This window comes from Erpetoichthys calabaricus, chromosome 1 (genome assembly GCF_900747795.2).
Source record: "Erpetoichthys calabaricus chromosome 1, fErpCal1.3, whole genome shotgun sequence".
NCBI classification, from domain to species: domain Eukaryota; kingdom Metazoa; phylum Chordata; class Cladistia; order Polypteriformes; family Polypteridae; genus Erpetoichthys; species Erpetoichthys calabaricus.
Genome location: NC_041394.2, coordinates 112,478,752 through 112,500,335, shown reverse-complemented (window position 1 = coordinate 112,500,335; position 21,584 = coordinate 112,478,752). Strand labels below are relative to the sequence as shown.

The 21,584-nt window shown below is 38.1% G+C and overlaps 2 protein-coding genes across 2 annotated transcripts in view; one reads left to right on the top strand and one right to left on the bottom strand.

Moving 5' to 3' along the window:
• The window catches only part of tmem178bb (transmembrane protein 178Bb), a 746,292-nt gene that overhangs the window by 441,532 nt on the left and 283,176 nt on the right, over nt 1–21,584 (bottom strand). The window contains exon 3 of the mRNA XM_028797376.2: nt 12,522–12,635. Coding sequence (XP_028653209.2) covers nt 12,522–12,635 — 114 coding nt within the window. The remainder of the gene's footprint in view (nt 1–12,521; nt 12,636–21,584) is intronic.
• LOC127528779 (uncharacterized) lies at nt 4,269–5,236 on the top strand. Its single transcript, XM_051929650.1, has 2 exons — nt 4,269–4,543; nt 4,787–5,236. Exons 1-2 carry the CDS (start codon nt 4,273–4,275, stop codon nt 5,137–5,139), a joined length of 624 nt encoding a protein of 207 aa, XP_051785610.1. The 5' UTR covers nt 4,269–4,272; the 3' UTR covers nt 5,140–5,236.

Here is a 21,584-nt window from a genome sequence, read left to right as displayed (position 1 = left end):
ACTCGAAAGCTCAAGTTCACAAAGTTGCACAGTGCCCGAAACAAAAAAGAAGTTGTCACATGTTAAAGTCGCCGTGAAAAGACGAGTCATTGCTCACCATCTGAGTTTCACATGAACGCTTATTAGGGTACAGAGAAAAAAAAAAGCAAACAGTGGGAAAAAGCACGAAATGTCAACTTTAATCTCGAAATTTCCACTTTAATCACGTTGTTTATTTGGCCATTAAAGTAGAACATCATAAACTTCATCTTAAAATTGTTCAATTTACTAGTTTCTCAAATCCCATCGTAACTAAAGTAGCACGTTAAATGCTTTGTTTTGTATTTGATCTTCTATGTGCTCTATGTGTGTGAATCACTACGTGCTTCTGGGCTTTCTCTTTCTCCGACAGGACACAGAATCCATTACATTCGTAATATTACAGCTCTCTGAATAATTAAAATACTGAGATGTATACGTGATATCCTTTTCATGATGATAGGAGTTAAAGCATGTTATTAAACATGGGAACACGGTGGCGCAGTGATTGTTCATGTCTCACGCAAGATGCTTGCTGTGCCATGCGTGACCTTAATGAAATACTTTATTGTAGCAGTACTGTCTCTTTCAAACGTACTAACCCTCAATTCCTGTCCTTACTTTTCTTTCTCCAAATACCCAATCGCCACACAATCAGCTCTGCAATAGACGTTAAGCCATCTATAAGCTTAGAACGCCGATTCTTCAAAACTTTTAAGGAACATTGAAATATCTTCGTAGTATGTGTTTAATTATTCTATCCATCCATCCATCCTTCCAGTGTCGCGTCAGCACCAGCAAGAATACAGCGTGAGGCAGGAACAATCTGTGAACGGAGCGCTAGCTCCTCACTAGCGCTGCGGCACCGTGTCCTCACATGTTTAATTATTACCAATTTAGATTATTTAAATGAAGTTAAAGTTTTATCTGTATAATATAATAAAAATATTTTGCTGCATTTCCTCTTAAAAATGATATCGTCATCATATGTAAATATCACAGGTGGATAGTAACGAGTTACATTTACTCCGTTACATTTAGTTGAATAACTTTTTAAAAAAAATGGTACTTCTAAGAGTAGTTTTACTGCACCATACTTTTTACTTTTACTTGAGTACATTTGTGAAGAAGAAACGCTACTCTTACTCCGCTATATTAGGCAACACTCAACTCGTTACTTTATTTTGATTTACACATTAGATATATTTTTGCCAGAGAGAAGCCGCCAGTGGATCTACTGCATGACTGTTTCACCAATCAGACATAGCAACAATAATCACATGACTCAGTTTAACCAATCAGATGTAGCCATGCAGTCACATGACCACACACAAACTGTGGCGGCATAGCGGCACAAACTCCTCACAGACAGAGGATAAGGAAAGAGAGTACATGAAAAATGGCAGAGGCAACTGTCTCCAATGCTAAAACTGAAGAGGCTGAGGATAAACACCCCTGGCCTCATATAAAAAGCATGTTTCGCTTACACACAGTGCAAACGAACAGCTATATAATGAAACGTCTTCTGTGTCTGCCAAAACAAACGGTCATTTCAGCATATAAAAACTCAACGTCTAACCTGAGGAAACATGTTGCGGTAAGTTTTACATAAGTTCATTTTTTGCTGTTAGGCAGATGTTAGTCTTGTTAGGTTACAGAATCCCAATCTTAAAACAGTTTTTATATAGACCCCAGGCCCAGAGTGGCTAATCAGGAGAAACGGGAAAATTCCTGGTGGGCCGGCTTGGTTTATAGGCCGCGAAGGCCTGTGTTAAATCAGAATCAACATACATATCACATACTATGCTGCACCTACTGCTTCTGCACTCACAAGTACACCCAGGCAGCGCTGACTGTGTAACCTGCTTTAACGTGTGTAGGGTTGATTTACTGTTACCCAGAGCCATATAGTAGAGAGGATCTGCAGTTACCGAGCTACATTCCCCTGAGAGACGCCCGAGAGTAGATGGATGGTAAAAAAAAGCAAAGGTGGTGCTGAAAAGGCGAGAATAAAAAAACGGAAGACACTTGAAAATGACGTGGCCAAATGCTCCAAACTGAGTGGCTTTTTCATTAAAAACCCCTTCAGTTTGAGAGTAAAAGTCTAAGTGGAGACGGTGAAAAAAGTAAGTAAGCTATGAATTTGCAAAGCTTTTGTTCGTATCACACAGACTACGTTATATTCCATAACGCCACATAATTAATTTACATGATTTATAAACTTAAACAGTAATTTGCAGGCAGTGCTGTATTTTGCACTGCTTTATGTTACACTGATGCCACCTAAATGAGATATATGCTCATGTGCACTGAGAAAGAAATCCTCTTTGGACAATGATGTGATTATAAACAAGGTTGCAGAAACCAGTCTGCTGCTCAGGCATTCATTAATCCTTTAAAGTTAGCCATGTGTTCATGAAGATACAGAGGAAAAACATTATACAAGAAAGTTACACTGTATAACAAACAAACAAAGAACAGTGCAAATATTTTTGTTTTATTTGATCTATTTGTGGTTAAGGGTTGGATATTTAGAAATGTAAAGTACAGAAGGAAGAAATTTGTCATAAAAGACATTGTTTTTGACAATGTGTCATTGCGTTATTGTGTGACTCATTTGCCTACTTGTGAAAATAAATCAGAATTTGTAAAGTATTATTTCCTTTAATCGGTAGGTGATATTTAAGAAAAACATTGCTGGAGAGGTATAATTTAGTGTCTTTATATATATAGGAACAACCTCAGAGATCTCTGTCCAGAAGGGTGCAGTCCTAGGAACAGCTAAGATATGGCAAAGAACCCTCAAGCTCCCAGACCTCTGGTAGAGGACTGGAGCTTGAAGTGAATATGCAACCACCCATGTGAAAGAAAGGGTGAGCTGACAGTTTTAAAAATGACATGTGGGTGTATACTGTATATAGTGGACCGGTCTGAAGTATGAAACTCCCGGGCTGAAAAAGAGTCCCACTCCGGCCCTGATAGACCCTTTAAGTTTTTGTAAACATTTCGTTAAATGGTGCCATAAGCTAAGCAGACTACAATACATTTTTCATGGAGGAATGAATTAGCATTAACTACCAACTATCGCAAATTATGAATGGTGTGAATTGGGCGGCCCAGACACAGACAGGCAGACACATGTAAAGCCATCACCACACGTTTATTTACACTATATACAAAGTTTTAAATTGCACCGCCACACAAACCCCAACAATCTCCCAAAGTCCAGGCTCCTTTTTAAGCCACCTCTCTTTCTCTTTCTCTTTCTCGCCAGGCCTCTCCTTGCTGCCTCCTCTCCGACCTCGTCCTTCTCCTCATCTGACTCCAGCCCTGAGTGAGGGAGGGCGGCTCCTTAAATAGGCAGGCGGCTGATGACCACATCCGGCCACCTGCCACAATGGTCAAGATGGTTTTGGTAACTGACAAACAATCGAGTCCAGGTATGTAATGCCAGAGCCTGCTTAGAAAACATCACATCAAAGTTTAGCTGTTTTATTTAAAAAAAAATGCAGTTTGTTCTGCTGGATAAGTAGATACAGAAATGTGGCGACCACAGTAGTCTGTCACTGTACGCTTAGATTTAATCCATTAATCACCTCAAATTCTAGTATAATTAAGTTAACTTTAGCAAATGAAACTGAATTTATGAAAATTAGTGTATTTTCATGGTTTTATCCCCTGTAGACTCACAGCCTGCCATTTTTTTCTGTCAACAGAGGGTTCACCCCAACAAAATGCAGACATATACGGAATTAATTGACTCCCATAGAAAACGAAAGTCCTCCTCTTCTAGTGAACCACCTATGAAGAATGCAAAAGTCACAGATTCCCTAACTGGCTCTCGGCAGGTAACACAGGCAACGTTCGACAAGCTTGTGCTAACGTTTGTATGTGAGGCCAACTAACCATTCTCTGTAGTTGAGACAACATCTTTCAAGACTATGATGGAAACCTTGCAACCTCAGTGTACAGTAATGACAAGGAAACTGTTATGCTCAAAAATACAGAAAGCTACAAAGAACATGAAGAGCATAATCATCAAAAAGCTGAACACAGTGAATTATGTTGCTACCACAACAGACTGCTGGTCTGCCAGACAACATAGCTACTTAGGAGTCACCTGTCACTGGATAGATGAAACCTCTCTAGAGAGGCATTCTGCTGCATTGGCTTGTAGACCTCTTAAAGGCTCACACATATTTGATGTTCTTGCTGCAGCATTAGAGGAAATATATTCTGAGTATCACTGCTGTCATGAAGCCCATTGCCATGGCCCTTAACATCCTCCAAGGGGAATCATCTGTGCATATGGGTTTTTTGCTGCCAACACTTTACCAGTTGCAGGAGAAGCTGAAGAGGCTGGAGTCATCTTGCAACATGTGTAGACCTCTTGTTAATGCCCTGCGGGAAGGGATCCAGAAACATTTTGGAGACGTCATGAAAGAGCCTGAGCTGACTGCAGCAGCAATACTCCTACCAAGATTCAGAACATCCTGGATCACAGATGAGAGCATCTTAAAAGCTGGTAAATACTTGTTTAAAATACTTGTTTATGATTTTAATTGTGAGACAATGACATATATCAATCTTTATAATGTTACTGTCATTTAGGATTACAGTGTGTCAGTGACAAAACCACTGGGTGGCAAGAGTTAGAAGCTCAGGGAGCTTTTCATGTCAAACATTAGCAGCTTGGCAGCCTATACAGTAGAAGAGTAAGAATAATGCACAGACGTAATTCTTTTGAAAACCATTCATCTTTCCACAGGCCTTGTCTTCATCAGACATCACCTAGACACAGAGTTGGATGATGTCAGCACAAACAGCAGCCTCTCTGATGAAGATGACTTCTTTGGATCCATGGGGTCAGGAAAACCAGAAGCAGGAGAGCTGGATAGGTACCTTTCATGTCCATCCGTTGGAGGTATGGATCTATTGCATACCTTTCCTCGCATCAAGAAGCAGTTACTCAAAGTCAACACAGTTCTTCCTGCGTCTGCAGCCTGTGAGAGACTTTTTAGTCACGTAGGGCTCCTGTTCACTGCTAAACGGTCACAGCTTCACTGCAAGAACCTTGAGAGCCAACTCCTGCTGAAGTTTAACCATCACTTCAATGAGTGAAGAACTAGCATGTTGTCTTATTACATTTCTAAAAAATAAATAATTTATTATGATCAAATAGTTACTCAGTACTTGAGTAGTCTTTTCACCAAATACTTTTTTACTCTTAATAATAATAATAATAATAATAATAATAATAATAATAATTCATTACATTTATATAGCGCTTTTCTCAGTACTCAAAGCGCTATCCACACAGGGAGGAACCAGGAAGCGAACCCACAATCTTCCACAGTCTCCTTACTGCAAAGCAGCAGCACTACCACTGCGCCACCTGTGAGGACTCTTACTTGAGTAATTTTTTGGATGACTACTTTTTACTTCTACTTGAGTAGTATTATTTTGAAGTAACGCTACTCTTACTTGAATACAATTTTTGGCTACTCTACCCACCTCTGGTAAATACGCGCTTTATAAAGTGGCTCAGGTTGTGCAATATTATAACTGTAGTGCAAGTTTACAGTGAGGTAATTGTACTTATAAGTACAAACAGTTCTACAAGGAGCACTTGATGGACTGATTGAGTGCGTTTATAGTTCTTGGGATGAAACTGTTTCTGAACCACGAGGTCCGTACAGGAAAGGCTTTGAAGCGTTTGCCTTGTGAGAGCAGTTCAAATAGGCAGCATGGCTGATGCAGCGTGTGCTTGATGCTGTATACCAATAATTCTCTTTCTGATCAGCTGCTGTAGATCTGTGATTCCCCACTCAGATATAGTGATATAAATACTCTGAGTGGTGCAGTGAGAGTAATATGGAAAAAGATGATCTGCTGTGGCAACCCCTAACGAGAGCAGCTGAAAGAAGAAGAAGAAGGTGCAGTGAGAGTAACAATGCTAAAGCAGCTATGGTATTTGGAATACTTTGGCTATTCCCTGAACCATTATATTGTTACAGGTTAATTGCAATCAGATGCCTTAAACTAATAAACAATATGTAGTTAGTTTCAGTGTATATGGTAAAGCCACATCAGGGATGTGGATCTAAAAAAGAAAGGGTAACCACACAGGAACAACAGCACTGCTTTGACGCTGGGTGCTGCCAGTTTGCAAAACCGAGCGGAGAACTTGCGTACGCCAGGGTTAGAGCTACTGTGAAAATGTTTGTGGCTTTATGCCAAGTTTAGGCTTTATACATCGCGATTTGAGCGTGGAAACGTTCGTATGCAACATTTTTGTGCGTACTCACCATTTGTACATGAGGCCCCAGGAGAGCTTATTCATTATTTTATGTTAAGTGAAAGTAAAGGGGTCTGAATGGATGCAGTTCAAGACCTATGCAGTGTGTTATGTTTCAGCTAGGGTTTGTTCCCTGGCTTAGTTTTATTTATTTTTGTGATATTTCTGCTTTTCTCAAATTTTTTTTCATGTGTTTTTGTTATTATGTGATATGTATTAATATTGTAATGAATACTTATTTAATATTAATATATAATGTGTTTTGTTTGCCTATGCTCCATGTTTTCTGTGGGAGGACCCCAAGAGCCGGGTCCACCTTTACATCACTGCTGAGGAGCGGCCATAGCGTTTATAGTTTAGGTCTCTCAGACCTTCATTAAGAAGTTGTGGAGTGTTTACATTGCTGCAAATACTACAGGGTGATTCTAAAGGTGGGGCCCCAAGTTATGATGTATTACTTCTTAATAATAAAGCAATACAAACGAAATAAAGATCACCGTATTCCTGGATAAATGCACAAACAAGTGAGGCATGGCTCTCTTTTGGACTTATTTGTGAATGAATTGGATGATCATGAGATCAGTGAAGGTTATTTCCAGTAAGATGGGGCAACTTGTCATACGTCAGCTCACAGCATGGCACAAATTGAATACTTTTTTGGCAATTGCGTCATTTCAAAGGGACTATGGCCACCTTTTTCCTCTGACCTGTCACCTCTGGACTTCCTACAAACAAACCTTACACACTGGAACAATTACAGCGAAACACTGAATAGGAAAATGCTGCCATCACCCCTACAATGCTTGTGGATACCTTTGCCAATATGGAGTGCCTTGTCAATCTGTGTTTGCAAAAAGCAGGTGACCATTTCCAGCACCGAATGTGATTGGATTGTTTACAAATCTATTAAAGTATGCACTGTATTTATTTCATTTCTATCACTTCATTAATACGTGAGTAACACATCATAACTCTTGGCCCCACCCATTAGAATCTTCTTATATTTGTATTTTCTGGTTTTGAAGATTTCTTGCTCTTTTCTTTGATTCAGCTTTGGGGTCACAGATTGGACATGTTTGCCTTAAACTGCCTTTTTAAGGCTTGCCATTTTTGCCTATATATTTGGCCTTTTGCTTGTTAATCATTTTCTTTTTATGATTATTTAATAAATAAACTTTGTTTTGTGTTTTGTGATCGGAAAGAGAATTATTGGTATACAGTATCAAGCACACACTGCCTCAGCCATGCGCTATTTGAACTGCTCTCATGCTTCAAACGCTTCAGACCCTTTTCTGGAAGGGACATCGCGGTTCAAAAACAGTTTCATCCCAAGAACTATAAACACAATCAATCAGTTCATCAAGTGCTCCTTGTAGAACTGTTTGTACTTATATTTACAATTACCTCACTGAACTGCGATACAGTTATAATATTGCACAACCTGAGCCACTTTATAAAGCACATATTTACATATGATGACGATATCATTTTTAAGATGAAATGCAGCAAAATATGTTTATTATATTATACCGATAAAATGTTAACATTATTTAAATAATCTATATTGTTAATAATTAATCATGTGAGGACAAAGTGTCTCAGAACTACCAATAACCTGGCGCCCATTCAGGGATTGTTCCTGCCCCGTGCTGTATTCTTGCTGGGACTGGCGTGACAATGGAAGGATAGATGGATAGAATAATTAAACATGTACTATGAAGATATTTCAATGTTCCTTAAAAGTTTTGAAGAATCTGTATTCTAAGCCTACAGATGGCTTGACATCTATTACAGAGCTGATCATGTGGCGATTGGTTACTTGGAGAAAGAAAAGGAAGGACAGGAATTGGTTAGTACATTTGAAAGAGACAGTACTGCTGCAATAAATTATTTCACCGAAGGTCACGCACGGCGCAGCAAGCATCTTGCAGGAGGGAGGAACAATCTCTGGACGAGGTGCCAGCTCATCACTATCACTGTGCCACCATGTTCCCATGTTTAATAACATACTTTAATTCCTATCATGAAAATGATATCAAGTATACATCTCGGTATTTAAATTATTCAGAGAGCTGTAATATCATGAATGTAATGGATTCTGTGTCCTGTCAGAGGAAGAGAAAGCCAGTTTAAGAATCACGTAGTGATTCACACACATAGAGCACATAGAAGAACACATACAAAACAAAGCATTTAACGTGCTACTTTAATTACGATGGTACTTGAGAAACTAGTAAATTAAACGATCTTAAGATGTTTATGATGTTCTACTTTAATGACAAACTACGTGATTAAAGTGGAAATTTCGAGATTAAAGTTCTGTGCTTTTTTCCCACTGTGTCCCTATTTTTTTTTCTTTTCTCTGTACCCTAATAAGCTTCCATATGATACTCAGATGGTGGGCTACGACTTGCCTTTTCATGGAAACTTTGATATCTGACAACTTCTTTTTTGTTTCGGGCACTGTGCAACTTTGTGAACTTGAGCTTTCGAGTATCTCCAACACTCTATGTCACTCGATCAACTTCCTTTTGTTGTTTATACCACTGTTTAAACCAACAAATAGTATGTTTTTCCTTGCCTCCACTTGGTATTCGCTGAAATTATTCTATTTTCCCCTGTGAATTTGCCATTGCCTTTTCACAGAATGCTGAGTTTAAGAGCTATTTATATTGATTTGCATATTCAAAGAGGCGTAATTCTGGGAGGAGTTGGGGAGTGGCAGCAGGCCCGTGCATGTGCGTTACTTTTCATGCTGACCGGGATTTATGGAGCGGAAGAACCTGGAAGTTGGCGTACGCACAGATTTATGCATCTGATTTTTTTTGTGCATACGAACATTTCCACTTTTGTCCGTACGCCATGTTTTAGTGTGAATTCTACACATGGCTTTATGCATGAGGCCCCTGAGCCCAGTTTTTTGGTGAGTGCAGGCCTATTAAGCTTGCCTTTTGACTTTGTGTGATGGCCTATTTTGGGGTCAGACTCAGTAACTGCAGCAAATTCCAATTTTATGGTAGGATTACAAGTTGATGTGTTGATGAGACCATTAGGAATGACTTTAAACTGGCCCCAAAGAGATTATGGTAAATGAGTCAATAGCTTTGAAAGGGTAGGTGGAATGCTGCTCAGACTATCAATCTAATCAGAGTTTAACTGGGAAGCTGTTAAGAGGATAAAGGAGGAACACTTAAAATTTGTATATTTGTCCATCCAAGAAGAGGGCAGTCGCAAAGTCATTGGTTGGGACTGGATCTATTTCTCTGAGCTTACAGCAGTCATTAAAATCTCTGTAGTTGCAATAGACCCCACAATAAATGGTACAGTGAATATAGTGGGAATGTCTTGTTTGATGTTTCTTCACTGCTGTATGGATCAGCACTTGGGGTGGTAGTCTCCATTTTTAAAAAGAAAAACACCTACCAACAGATCAAAATTCTAGGCTTACATAGGAAAGCCAAAACTGATTCTGGAACAGAGTCTCTGTTTGATAGTTAAATGTTATATTCAAAAGGAAGACTGCAGAATCTGTCCGTGCCATGGAATATAGGACCAACATTTTGTGTTTGCAGATATTTTAAAGGTTATGGAGGTTTGCCCGTTATCTTCATGAGTTTTTGATGGATTTAGAAAAAAGCTTATGCTAAGCTAGTGGATGCTTGCAATATCTAGGTGAAGTTGCTGCTCTATATCTTTCAGTCCCAGAATTCCCAAGAACTGTAATTTGCATACACAACATTAAGTTATATCCATTTAAAGTAGGTGAAGAACTTTGTCTTTATCTTTGTCTCCTCCTCAAGATTTTCATGTACAGGATATTAGTGCATCTACTCTGAGCATTTGAGAGTTGTGTCTTTACTGTTTGAGAATGATTCTGTTCTCTTGGCATTATGAGGCATTTGTTTGTTAGATTAGTTTGTAGCTGTACATCTTATCAGGATGAATGGCTCCTCCAAATCTGAGATCATGACCACCCACTTAAAAAGAGTAGCTTGCCCTCTGGAGGTTTGGGGAGGAATTGCAGTTGCCCAATTTAGAGAACTTGAAGGACCTCACGGTCCTTTTCACAACAGAGGGCAGAGGTGATTGTGAAACCAGCCAATGTTCTGGTGCTAAAGTAGTAGTTTTAGAAATATTCTACCAAACTGTGAACCTTTCAACTTATTGACTAGTGCAAATCTCATTCCTCATATATTGTAAAAGGATGCAACTGTAGGTATGAGCAGTTAAAATGAAGTTCCTGCACAGGATTGCTGGGAACACTTCCTATGGTAAAGTGAAGTTTGTTTTGTTAACATAATATATGCACTAAATACATTATTTTCTTTCTTTTAAAAAGGGTGCGGTAAAGAGTTAAAACATTAAGATAGCCATAAAAAAAGTTTTAAAAGTTTTTTTTTAAAGCAGCCTCAACATAATAGAAAGACTTTCTGAGTAAACAGGGAGCCTTGTATTTCTTTGTAAAAGAAAATGTGTAGTGTAATTCTGAGCTGTGGATATCAGTCCAATTTGCTGACAAAGACCTAAATCTGTGGACATGGCTTCCTCAGGGGATGAAGCTGTTCATGTATTAAAGACACACTGAATTACCAGCTTTGAGAAAGTTCAAAGCTATGATCTTGACTAACTGCTAAATAGCATTAAATCAAATGTTACTATTTTGTACAAAGTTAAATCCACGTTTCTTTGGGAGTTAAAGCCTTGGGCAGATTACATAGAAAGATTGTTTTGGTATTGTTGTGCTCTGCTGTAACATTTGAAGGACAAATGGCTACAAGGCTGGGAGGAATAGGGCTCCATCACTTGTGAAATTCACTCGTTATCATCATACATGTCTAACTGTTTTTTTCTTAAAAAATTGTAAGGTATTCACATTGATTTTGAATTCAGATACATTGTATTCTTTAAAAAAATGTAGGGCAGTTACCATACAGTATATCACTGCACAATAAAGAAGAACCAAGACCAGAAATCTGTCAGGAGACTGTAGTAAATGTAATTTAATTGTAAACTTTATGAAAGAAACTGAAAGCTTACAATACCTGTGAATTGAAACTAGTCATTGAAACAATGAAACCCTAAAAATGTAAAACAAAATTAAATTACAGTACAGATTTATACACTGACTCACACAAATGTTTACCTTCACATAGACATAAATAGCCAGATAATGACTACTGAAATTGTTGAAGACAAAATTGTTTCTTTATTGGTGGTATTTTTACTTTTTATTTGTGCAATTTAACCACATATACTAGTATATTCTGATGGAAAAAATGAATGTATTTTCCATCGTTATTACATTTCTTCAAAAAGAAAAAAACTCCCACTGGTTATTTATTTTGAATTTTCAAGATAGACATCTCCGGACAATAAAAGGTCTAAACACAATGGTGATTAAGAGCTTGGCTGGACTGAAATCAATAACCACAGCATCCTTGAAGGAGTAGCATTATACCTTTTACATTTCCCACTATAAAGACAACCCAGAACATTCTAGAAAAAACATCATCAGAGCTATTTGGAGTCTAAGGAAGCTAATGCTTTAGACACTATTGACCACTTCATTCAATGTATCGTCAAATGTTCTGAAATTCTATTAATTAATTAATCCATGCAGTTTATAGGATACTGTTAACTATTAAAAATTATACATGTTTTCGGCAACCTACATTGTAAATACAAGTACAAGTGCCAGGTTAATTCTCGTATGAAATTTTTAATAAAAAAAAACACAGTATGTGTTGTTTTTCAAGTCTCTCTTTAAGACACACATTTGGTGGGAGCATCCGTATACCTTTAGTGTATCTTAAATATAAAATGGGTAACTAAAGAATAAAACAGGGTGCCAAGAGATGCTAAATCATGTATTTCAGCATTGAGAGCTTGAATAAAAATGACAACAAAAGAAAAATAATTAGAATCCATTGAGATTTAAATACAAATATGGGAATCACAGCTAAGAAAATCTATTAGATCCACATGTTTTGTAAAATATTCATAAAGGCAGAAATATGGCAACAACTACCTTGCTTTTTGGCAAAATTGTAAAGCAGTTCGATAAATTAAGACAACAAAATCAAATTCTCAGTCTGGTCTTAGACATTTTGCCCGGACAGAGTTTTAGGAGCAGACCACCTAAACATCAATATCACCAAAGAAGCCAAACAAACAAATCAAAGTCATTCAAGAATGTATCACTTACGCAGAGAGTGCCACTCATCTTGTCGAATCGTCTTTGTTATGTTATAGGACAGATTTTTTGGAATTGTTGCTGAAGAGTAGTGGTACTTGATGTAGGAGCATCTTTCAATGGAACCTGTAGATAAAAAAGTAAAAGTATTTTATATGTTATAGTGTTAAATTTCTTCTAATATTTTTGCAGCACATTCCTGATAAATTGACACAATTTCAGCAGTCTCATAGATCAATTTATTTAAAGCTATAAAATGAATTACAAGAATCAGTTTAAATGGGTATCTGAAAATAATTAAACTCATTGGCATTAACCCTGAGTGTGACTCAGACTCAGAATTCTATGTAGTTAAGGTTAACCTCAAGTCAGACTCGGGGTGGCGTGTAATGATCCACTTTACAGCGTTAAGCCAGAACAACTCTTAGGACAATATTCTACTGCCTCCTAGTGCATAAAATAACATTATGCTGCAAATATTTCTGTGGGCTTTGCCACTCGATAAGGAATCAATATTCATGGATGAGTCAGAAACTTCAACCAAAACAAAATGGTGTGTAAATGAGAAGTTGTAAAGTCAGTTTTAGAACAAACTGAAACTGAACCATTAGTTGGAGCAAGTAGTAAAGACAATTTCAATTGGTCAACAGACATTGACATGGATAGTGAAACTGATGCACACGACACAGTATGACCAAACAGCTGTGATATGCCTGGTGAATTTAGTAGCCTAACACTTCACTGTGGTGCAAGCATGTGCATGGAAAAAAGGCAAGATGAGGCCTATTCTAACAAGTTCGGCACAAGGTACACTGAATGTCTCTATGACGTTGGAATATATGTATGAATGTCCAATCTTAAAATAGAAAAAAAATTAAGTTTTGCAAATGTGTAATATGCACCTGCAATCTTTTTCTCCATGTGTAAAAGGATGAGAAAATTTATACTGGTGGGGCACATGGAAAGTGGAACACGTACCTGCTAGCACTGTGGAGGCACTTCTGTGCTGCTAAAATGCTGCTAAAATGAATAGGCCTGGGTATATGGCCACCAGCATGCATCTGGAAGAATCCTGATTTGGATCGGCTTATAGATTTGGGAATAGTGAGCATAAATAATGTTATCTCTGACTCCAAATGAGCGGTGTGAGCAGAACCAATCGTGTGAATGCACAGACATGAGGTGCATGAAGCAGATGAGTGTGAGTGGGGTCACAAATAGACCAAATAGTTCTGTATTTGTAAGGTGCTATCCTAAAGTCAGTTAACTTGAATATGTGTACCGCATGTTAAATATCATTTTTTCAAATATACTGCCTAATAAATAAACATCATATATAGGCCTATGCTGGTACATTTATTTAATCACAAGCGCAACATAATTAAATTAGTGTAGTAATTAATCAATTAGGTCATATACATAGAAGTTTATTAAACATTACATAGTAATCTTTTCTCTAGTGTGTTTATCCAAAACATATACTTATTGAGGCGGCATGGTGGCGCAGTGGTAGCGCTGCTGTCTCGCAGTTAGGAGACCTGGGTTCACTTCCCAGGTCCTCCCTGCATGGAGTTTGCATGTTCTCCCCGTGTCCGCATGGGTTTCCTCTGGGTGCTCCGGTTTTCTCCCACAGTCCAAAAACATGCAGGTTAGGTGGATTGACGATTCTAAATTGGGCTTAGTGTGTGTTTATGTGTGTCCTGCGGTGGGTTGGCACCCTGCCCGGGATTGGTTCCTGCCGTGTGCCCTGTGTTGGCTAGGATTGGCTCCAGCAGACCCCTGTGACCCTGTGTTTGGATTCAGCGGGTTGGGAAATGGATGGATGGATGGATATACTTATTGATATAAATCGTTTCAGTGCACTTTTTAAAAACTTTCTAATATAATTGAATAAATCTGGTACAATGTTAGTCTAATAACAATGCTTTTAGTGTTTTTAGTGCTATAGAAAGGCTTGGAAAAAAAAAATATATATATATATACAGTACTGTGCAAAACTTTTAGGCAGGTGTGAAAAATGCTGTAAACAAAGAATGCTTTCAAAAATGGAAGTGTTAATCATTTATTTTCATCAATCAACAAAATGCAGTGAATGAACAAAAGAGAAATCTAAGTCAAATCAATATTTGGTGTGACCACCTTTTGCCTTCAAAACAGCATCAATTCTTCTAGGTACACTTGCACACAGTTTTTGAAAGAACTTGGCTGGTAGGTTGTTCCAAACATCTTGGAGAACTAACCACAGATCTTCTGTGGATGTAGGCTTCCTCACATCCTTCTGTCTCTTCATGTAATCCCAGACACACTCGATGATGTTGAGATCAGGGCTCTGTGGGGGCCATGCCATCACTTCCAGGACTTCTTGTTCTTCTTTATGCTTAAGATAGTTCTTAATGACTTTGGCTGTATGTTTGGGGTCGTTGTCCTGCTGCAGAATACATTTGGGGCCAATCATACGCCTCCCTGATGGTATTGCATGATGGATAAGTATCTGCCTGTATTTCTCAGCATTCAGAACACCATTAATCCTGACCAAATCTCCAACTCCATTTGCAGAAATGCAGCCCCAAACGTTCAAGGAACCTCCACCATGCTTCACTGTTGCCTGCAGACACTCATTATTGTACCGCTCTCCAGCCCTTCGACGAACAAACTGCCTTCTGCTACAGCCAAATATTTCAAATTTTGACTCATCAGTCCAAAGCACCTGCTGCCATTTTTCTGCACCCCAGTTCCTATGTTTTCATGCATACTTGAGTCGCTTGGCCTTGTTTCCACGTCGGAGGTATGGCTTTTTGGCTGCAACTCTTCCATGAAGACCACTTCTGGCCAGATATCTCCGGACAGTAGATGGGTGTACCTGGGTCCCACTGGTTTCTGCCAGTTCTGAGCTGATGGCACTGCTGGACATCTTCCGATTTCGAAGGGTAATAAGCTGGATGTGTCTTTCATCTGCTGCACTAAGTTTCTTTGGCTGACCACTGCGTCTACGATCCTCAACGTTGCCTGTTTCTTTGTGTTTCTTCAAAAGAGCTTGAACAGCACATCTTGAAACCCCAGTCTGCTTTGAATTCTTTGTCTGGGAGAGACCTTGCTGATGCAGTATAACTACCTTGTGTCTTGTTGCTGTGCTCAATCTTACCATGACATGAAACTGTCTTCCACAACCTCATCTTGGTAGCAGAGTTTGTCTGTTCCTCGCCCAGTTTTAAGCCTCCTACACAGCTGTTTCTGTTTCAGGTAATGACTGTGTTTCAACCTACGTGTGACATTGATGATCATTAGCACCTATTTGGTATAATTGGTTTATCATACACCTGACTATAATACTACAAAATTCCTGACTTTGTGCAAGTGTACCTATAAGAATTGATGCTGGTTTGAAGGCAAAAGGTAGTAACACCAAATATTGATTTGAGTTAGATTTTTCTTTTGTTCGCTCACTTTGCATTTTGTAAATTGATAACAATAAACAATCATTATTTATATTTCTGAAAGCATTCTTTGTTTACAGCATTTTTTCACACCTGCCTAAAACTTTTGCACAGTACTGTGTATATACATACATATACACACAATATACTGTATATGTTTTTTAGATGAGGGTTGAATTTTGTCTTGCTTTTGTTATTTATCTGCATTTTATTAATTTCATTAGAGTAAATGACAGCATCTGTAAATTTATTTTTATTTGTTTGACTAAGTGGAATGCCATTGTAATGTTTTGGTTTTTGAAAATAAAATGAAATGAAATCTCCATCAATCGTAGTTGTTAGTAAATATACTGTATCTTCTTTCTGAAAATGTGAATTTTCGATTCCTTACTAACCACCTATGTTTTTTAATCTAGAGAAGAAGTTGAATTATATCAATGATAATTTACTAGATACTTAAAGCAAAATAAATTCCATTATGATTTTAAAAAATGGCCAGATCACAAATACAGGTGCAGCATGTCAGAAAGCAAGTCATTGGCAAAATGCACTTACAAAAGTCAAGATGATGCAATATAAATAAGTATGAGATATCAGCAGGAAAGTGAGTCATTTAAAGAGCTTGTGCTTATTAATTTCTATATTCAAAGACAGAGGTGTTGGTACACTTGTGGGTGACCATCTCGTAAAAATTAGAACTTGTGAGTAGAACATTCTTTACACTGTTGACTTAGCAGAGTAAACACCTACCCAGTATACAGTATGTTATGTTTAATTGTTTTACTTTTTTAAATGACTTCAGTAACCCCAGAAATGTGCCATAGATTCAGTGTCCCACAGATCTTCATTTCCTCCTCATTCCTAAATCACTCATGGCCAAATTTCTGTATATGGCTTGATTTCAGCGTTATCAAGTCTGGTCTAAGCAGGTTGGCTTATATTTCATCACTGATGAACTCGCTTGTAATGGGTTTTCTCTTGGTTTCCTACTTCTGCTAAATTTAACTGATGCCCTTTCCAACATCACTTTCTGTCTTGAGTTGGCTGCTCCTGGATGGATTACTGAGGTTAACATTATGAGCTCTATCAGCCTCCAAGCCTTTCTCAACAGTCTATTTGTCTTCCTCTTTCTTTTTCCACAATACTATAGCTGCCAGTCTGACCATGACATTGTGCCATTCCTGCAGTATGTTCAATAAAAATTATGCTGTCAGCTAATTTTGCTCTGACATCCAATACAATCCTCCTCTGCACCACTGGCTGTGTCTTGCCCGAACATACAACTAACACCACTTTCAGAAACTGTGGATTTGACCTATTGCTTTGTGTAGGCTGCAAATTACAGGCATGCATATTAAATACGGTGAAGGTTATAAGTTGAAAGTGCTGATCTTTACTAAGCATTTAAATTGCTATCATTTCTGCCTGTGTTGTGACCTTAAAATACAGATATTCATATAAGTAAGTCTCTCTTTTATGAAGCATTTCGTTTCCCAAGTTTAGATCAAGCCATCCCATGCCAATGAAATTAATGTGACTGTTGAAAATCTCATTGTAAAAGCTGTTGGGGTTTCTGTCAGAGGCTTGCTATAAGAGTCAAATAATCTATTCAGAAACACTACCCACGTAGGCGCAGTCTTATTCTTTCTTACGTCAGTGTCAATTTTCTCATGCTGGTTAAAGTGTGTTCACTTATACACTCTCAATCATTACTCCCAGGGTTCCAAGTTTACTGTTTTCAAAGTGAAGTTTTGACCTCACTTTCACCCCAATTAGAAATGGCCAATTTGAGTTTCACAGTTTCACTGTAATCATCTTGCCAGCACAGGAAGACTGATGATAGATGGATGGCTTTCACTCCAATTTTCCACCTAGTGCACTTCAAAGCAAATCCAAGTAGTCCCTACAGGTTTTTTTCCTCCACCTAGCTGTATGTGCCAGCTTGATGTAGCAAAACTGATTTATTTGTCTGTTTGTTTGCTAAGTAAAAGAGCCAATAGTCTTAAAGAAATAACTGCTTGATTCTCCTACGGCTTTATTGCATATTTCTTCTCCAGTGAGCTGATGTTTCCAAATCTGTTAACTTTAGAAAGCTAAAGCTAATCCTTTATAATTAACTCATTTTGCTGAACACCGAAGCTATTTGTGAAGGGATGCAGAATACAGACGTAACTGTTTTTAACTTTTTGATTTCTAATGAGGAAACGTTGGGAGCTGATCTTGCTTTTTATTGATGTAATAATGCTACTTTCAACTTTCTCCACTACAATGAAGTACTGGAAACATAAGTTGCAATGTGGTTATATAAATTTAAAAAGAAAACTTCTCTTAATGATGTCCTGGTTTCACATGATCGTGATTAGAGTTGAACTCCGAGAAACAGATCCTACAGTAGGACAGTTGATGACTGGCCATGTCAATATAATGAGTCCATTGCTGAGGTTACATCACAACCTTAGCAGAGCTGCTGCTTGCCAGACTGACTGGAGCAAAATCTTGTAATTGCATATATCATACTCTTTTGAAGAAGAAATACATCTTGTCAGATTCTCCACAACAGATCCTTTTCCATGAGTGGATTCATAATGCAGTTTTTGTTATACCATTAATTTACCTTTTGTTCAGTCTGTGACATTTTTTAGTAGTTTTCAACAATATTTATATTAAACAGAAATTGAGTAATTAACGGCAAGGAAAACCAATGGAAACTCTCCTCAATTTAGAAACCTTTCTGTGCATGAATCAACTTTCGGTTGACTTTTACTGGCATTTATACAGATTTGCACCATGTCTTCTAATATGCATATCTTTAAAATGCAAGAGGAAGCTTGAGTACCTAGGGAAATCCTACGCAAACTTCACACAGGGAAGCTGGATCTGCTAGGCTACAACTATTTCCTATGCAGCTGGGTCCTGGACTTCCTGACAGAGAAAACCCTAGACAGTCTGCATTGGAAACACTATCTCCAGTACCATCATGCTGTGCACCAGTGCCTCCTAGGGCTGTATACTTAGCCAGCTTCTGATCACACTGCTTACTCATGATTGTACCATCATTAAGCCTGCGGATGACATAACAGTGGTGGGGTTCATCAGCAAATCAGCAATGGAGTTGAGTCAGCTTACAGAATGGAGATACAACAATTGGTGGACTGGTCCAAGTGCAAGAATCTGTCTCTTAATGTGGACAAGATGAAAGAGATGATTGTTGCCCATGCTGTCCACATCCCACTGTACATCGAGAGCTCTGTGGTGGAACTGGTCAAGAGCACCAAATTCCTTGGTGTGCACCTGGCAACTGACCATACTTGGTAAGTTAATACCATCTACATTGCCAAGAAGGCACAGCAGCATCTCCACTTCCTTTGGTGACTGAAGAAGACAAGACTACCTCCCTGCATTCTCACCACATTCTACAGGTGCACCATTGATAGCTTTCTAACCAGCTGCATCACTGTCTAGTTTGGGAACTGCCAGATTATAAGGTCCTACAATGAACAGTGCACACTGCAGAAAAGATTGTTGGGTCCTCTCTGTCCTCCATTAAAGACATTTTTGTAGAGCTTTGCATTCGCAAAGATTACAGCAGTGTGAAGGACCGCTACCATCTCTCCCACAGTCTCTTTGTCCCACTTCCATCTGGAAGAAGGTGATATAGCATCTGAACCAGTTCTGACAGATTGGCTGGCCAGACTCAGAACTCTGTGCTGCACACCTGCCCTTAGATCTTTCCCTACTAGCGAATTTATATGCAGTACCTTTGCTACCCTTATTAATTCTGTTGTTTTTTATTGTTAGTTTCACTGTTAATTATTTATTTATTTATTTCTATCTATTTCAAGTTATTACTATCTATTCACTTACTTCTTGCTTATTTTTAATCATTTATTTATCTATTATAGTATAGTATAGTTCTTTACCTGTCTTGCACTGTCCTGAGTTTACTTTATATATATGTTGCACCTTGGTCCTGGAGAGCATTATTCCGTGCCCCTGTATGTTGCAATACTGCGTATGGATAGTATAACAGTAAAGCTGCTTCACTTGACTTGGTTCTCCCAAGTCTTATAAAGCAACAGCTTTTGCCATTTCACTACCATCCTGCTGAAACGTGAGCTGTCCACTTTAAATTCTTTCAACTTAGACAACTAACTATGCACATTTTGACACCCATTATGACTCTTGGTTACAGTGTCTGCAAGAAACTACCCAGGATGCTTCCAAGTGGCTGCCTAATATCTGTCATGCAAGTTGTTATTTACACGAAAACAGAGACATGTGGAATAAATTATCAAGTTTTAGAGATTTGGACACCAGGGGCCTTCAAATCGTGACTTGTTGGGTAATCTAGGAGAACACTGGCAGGCTTGCTGTGCTGAATGGCCTGCTTTCCCCACAATTATTTTAATGTTTAAGTATCTGCTTATATTGAGGTACTGTATTTATCAAAACTGGCTACTGTTGTTATCCTTGGCACAGACTGGTCATTCGAAAACAAGACCAGGCCAGTGTTCCATAGTTGTTATCAAGAAAAAGAAATATTGATGATTTCTAACGGGAGAAGTCATATATCTGAACACTCCTGTCACATGAACCTTTTCTTCATATGAGTCAGTAAATATATTTGGATAAGTGTGCATCTAAAAAATGGTAGTATCAGTATCTTGTCATTATAAATTCAATGTTGTTGATGTGAAGATCTTCGCAAAAAATGTTTAACAGGTTTTCAAGAGGACTGATTTTTCACAGTTATTTCTTAACTTGACACAAATCATTTCATGTGTAAGGCTAATCTGAGACTGTGTAATGAAAACCTGCAAGGCATTAAGTAATGTTAATTGCACTCAAGAATTTGATTCAAGAAATTAATTTTCAAATAAATCTTTACATTTTAAAACAAAACTGATCTGTTTACTAAGTACTGCCTCATTCTCTGAAGCCATGTACAACAATATTTGGTTGTATACCACTTTATCATACACAAAGTATAGCACTGTGTATTATACAAGAATTAAAAGGAAATAATTGCAGTGACAAATAAGACTAAAAAAATAAATAGATAAAGTAAGTAGATAAGTTAACATACATCTAGTATACAAGACAAAGAAACATGAGATATAGAAAAAAGTGTGCCTGAGCACAACTTAAATTGTTTTTAACTGAAGCAGATTTTAGAACTTATCTACATAAGTAATTTGGCAAATGAGGGGAGACAATTCCATCTATCGAGCTTGTTTGTTTAGCTAATGGCCAAGCTGTCCCAGTATCTCATCCAGCACTTCTTAAAGGTTGTCAAGGTATCTGCTTTAACTACATGTCTCGGTAGTTTGTTCCAGATACTCACAACATTTTGTGTAAAGAAGTGCTTCCTGACTTCCCTTTAATTTCCGCTGGTGTCCTTGAGTATGTGATTCACCATAAAGTTGAAAGAATTCTGCAGGATCTACTTTATCAATGCCTTTGAGGATTCTGAGGAACTGGATTAGTGTCAAGCAGTGTCCTCTGCTTGACACTAAATAGGTTAAATTCTCTGAGTCTATCAGAGTATGACATGTCCTTAAGTCCTGAGATACACTTGGTTGCTCTCCTTTGCACAGCTTCAAGTGCTGTTATGTCTTTCTTGTAGTGTGATGACCAGAAC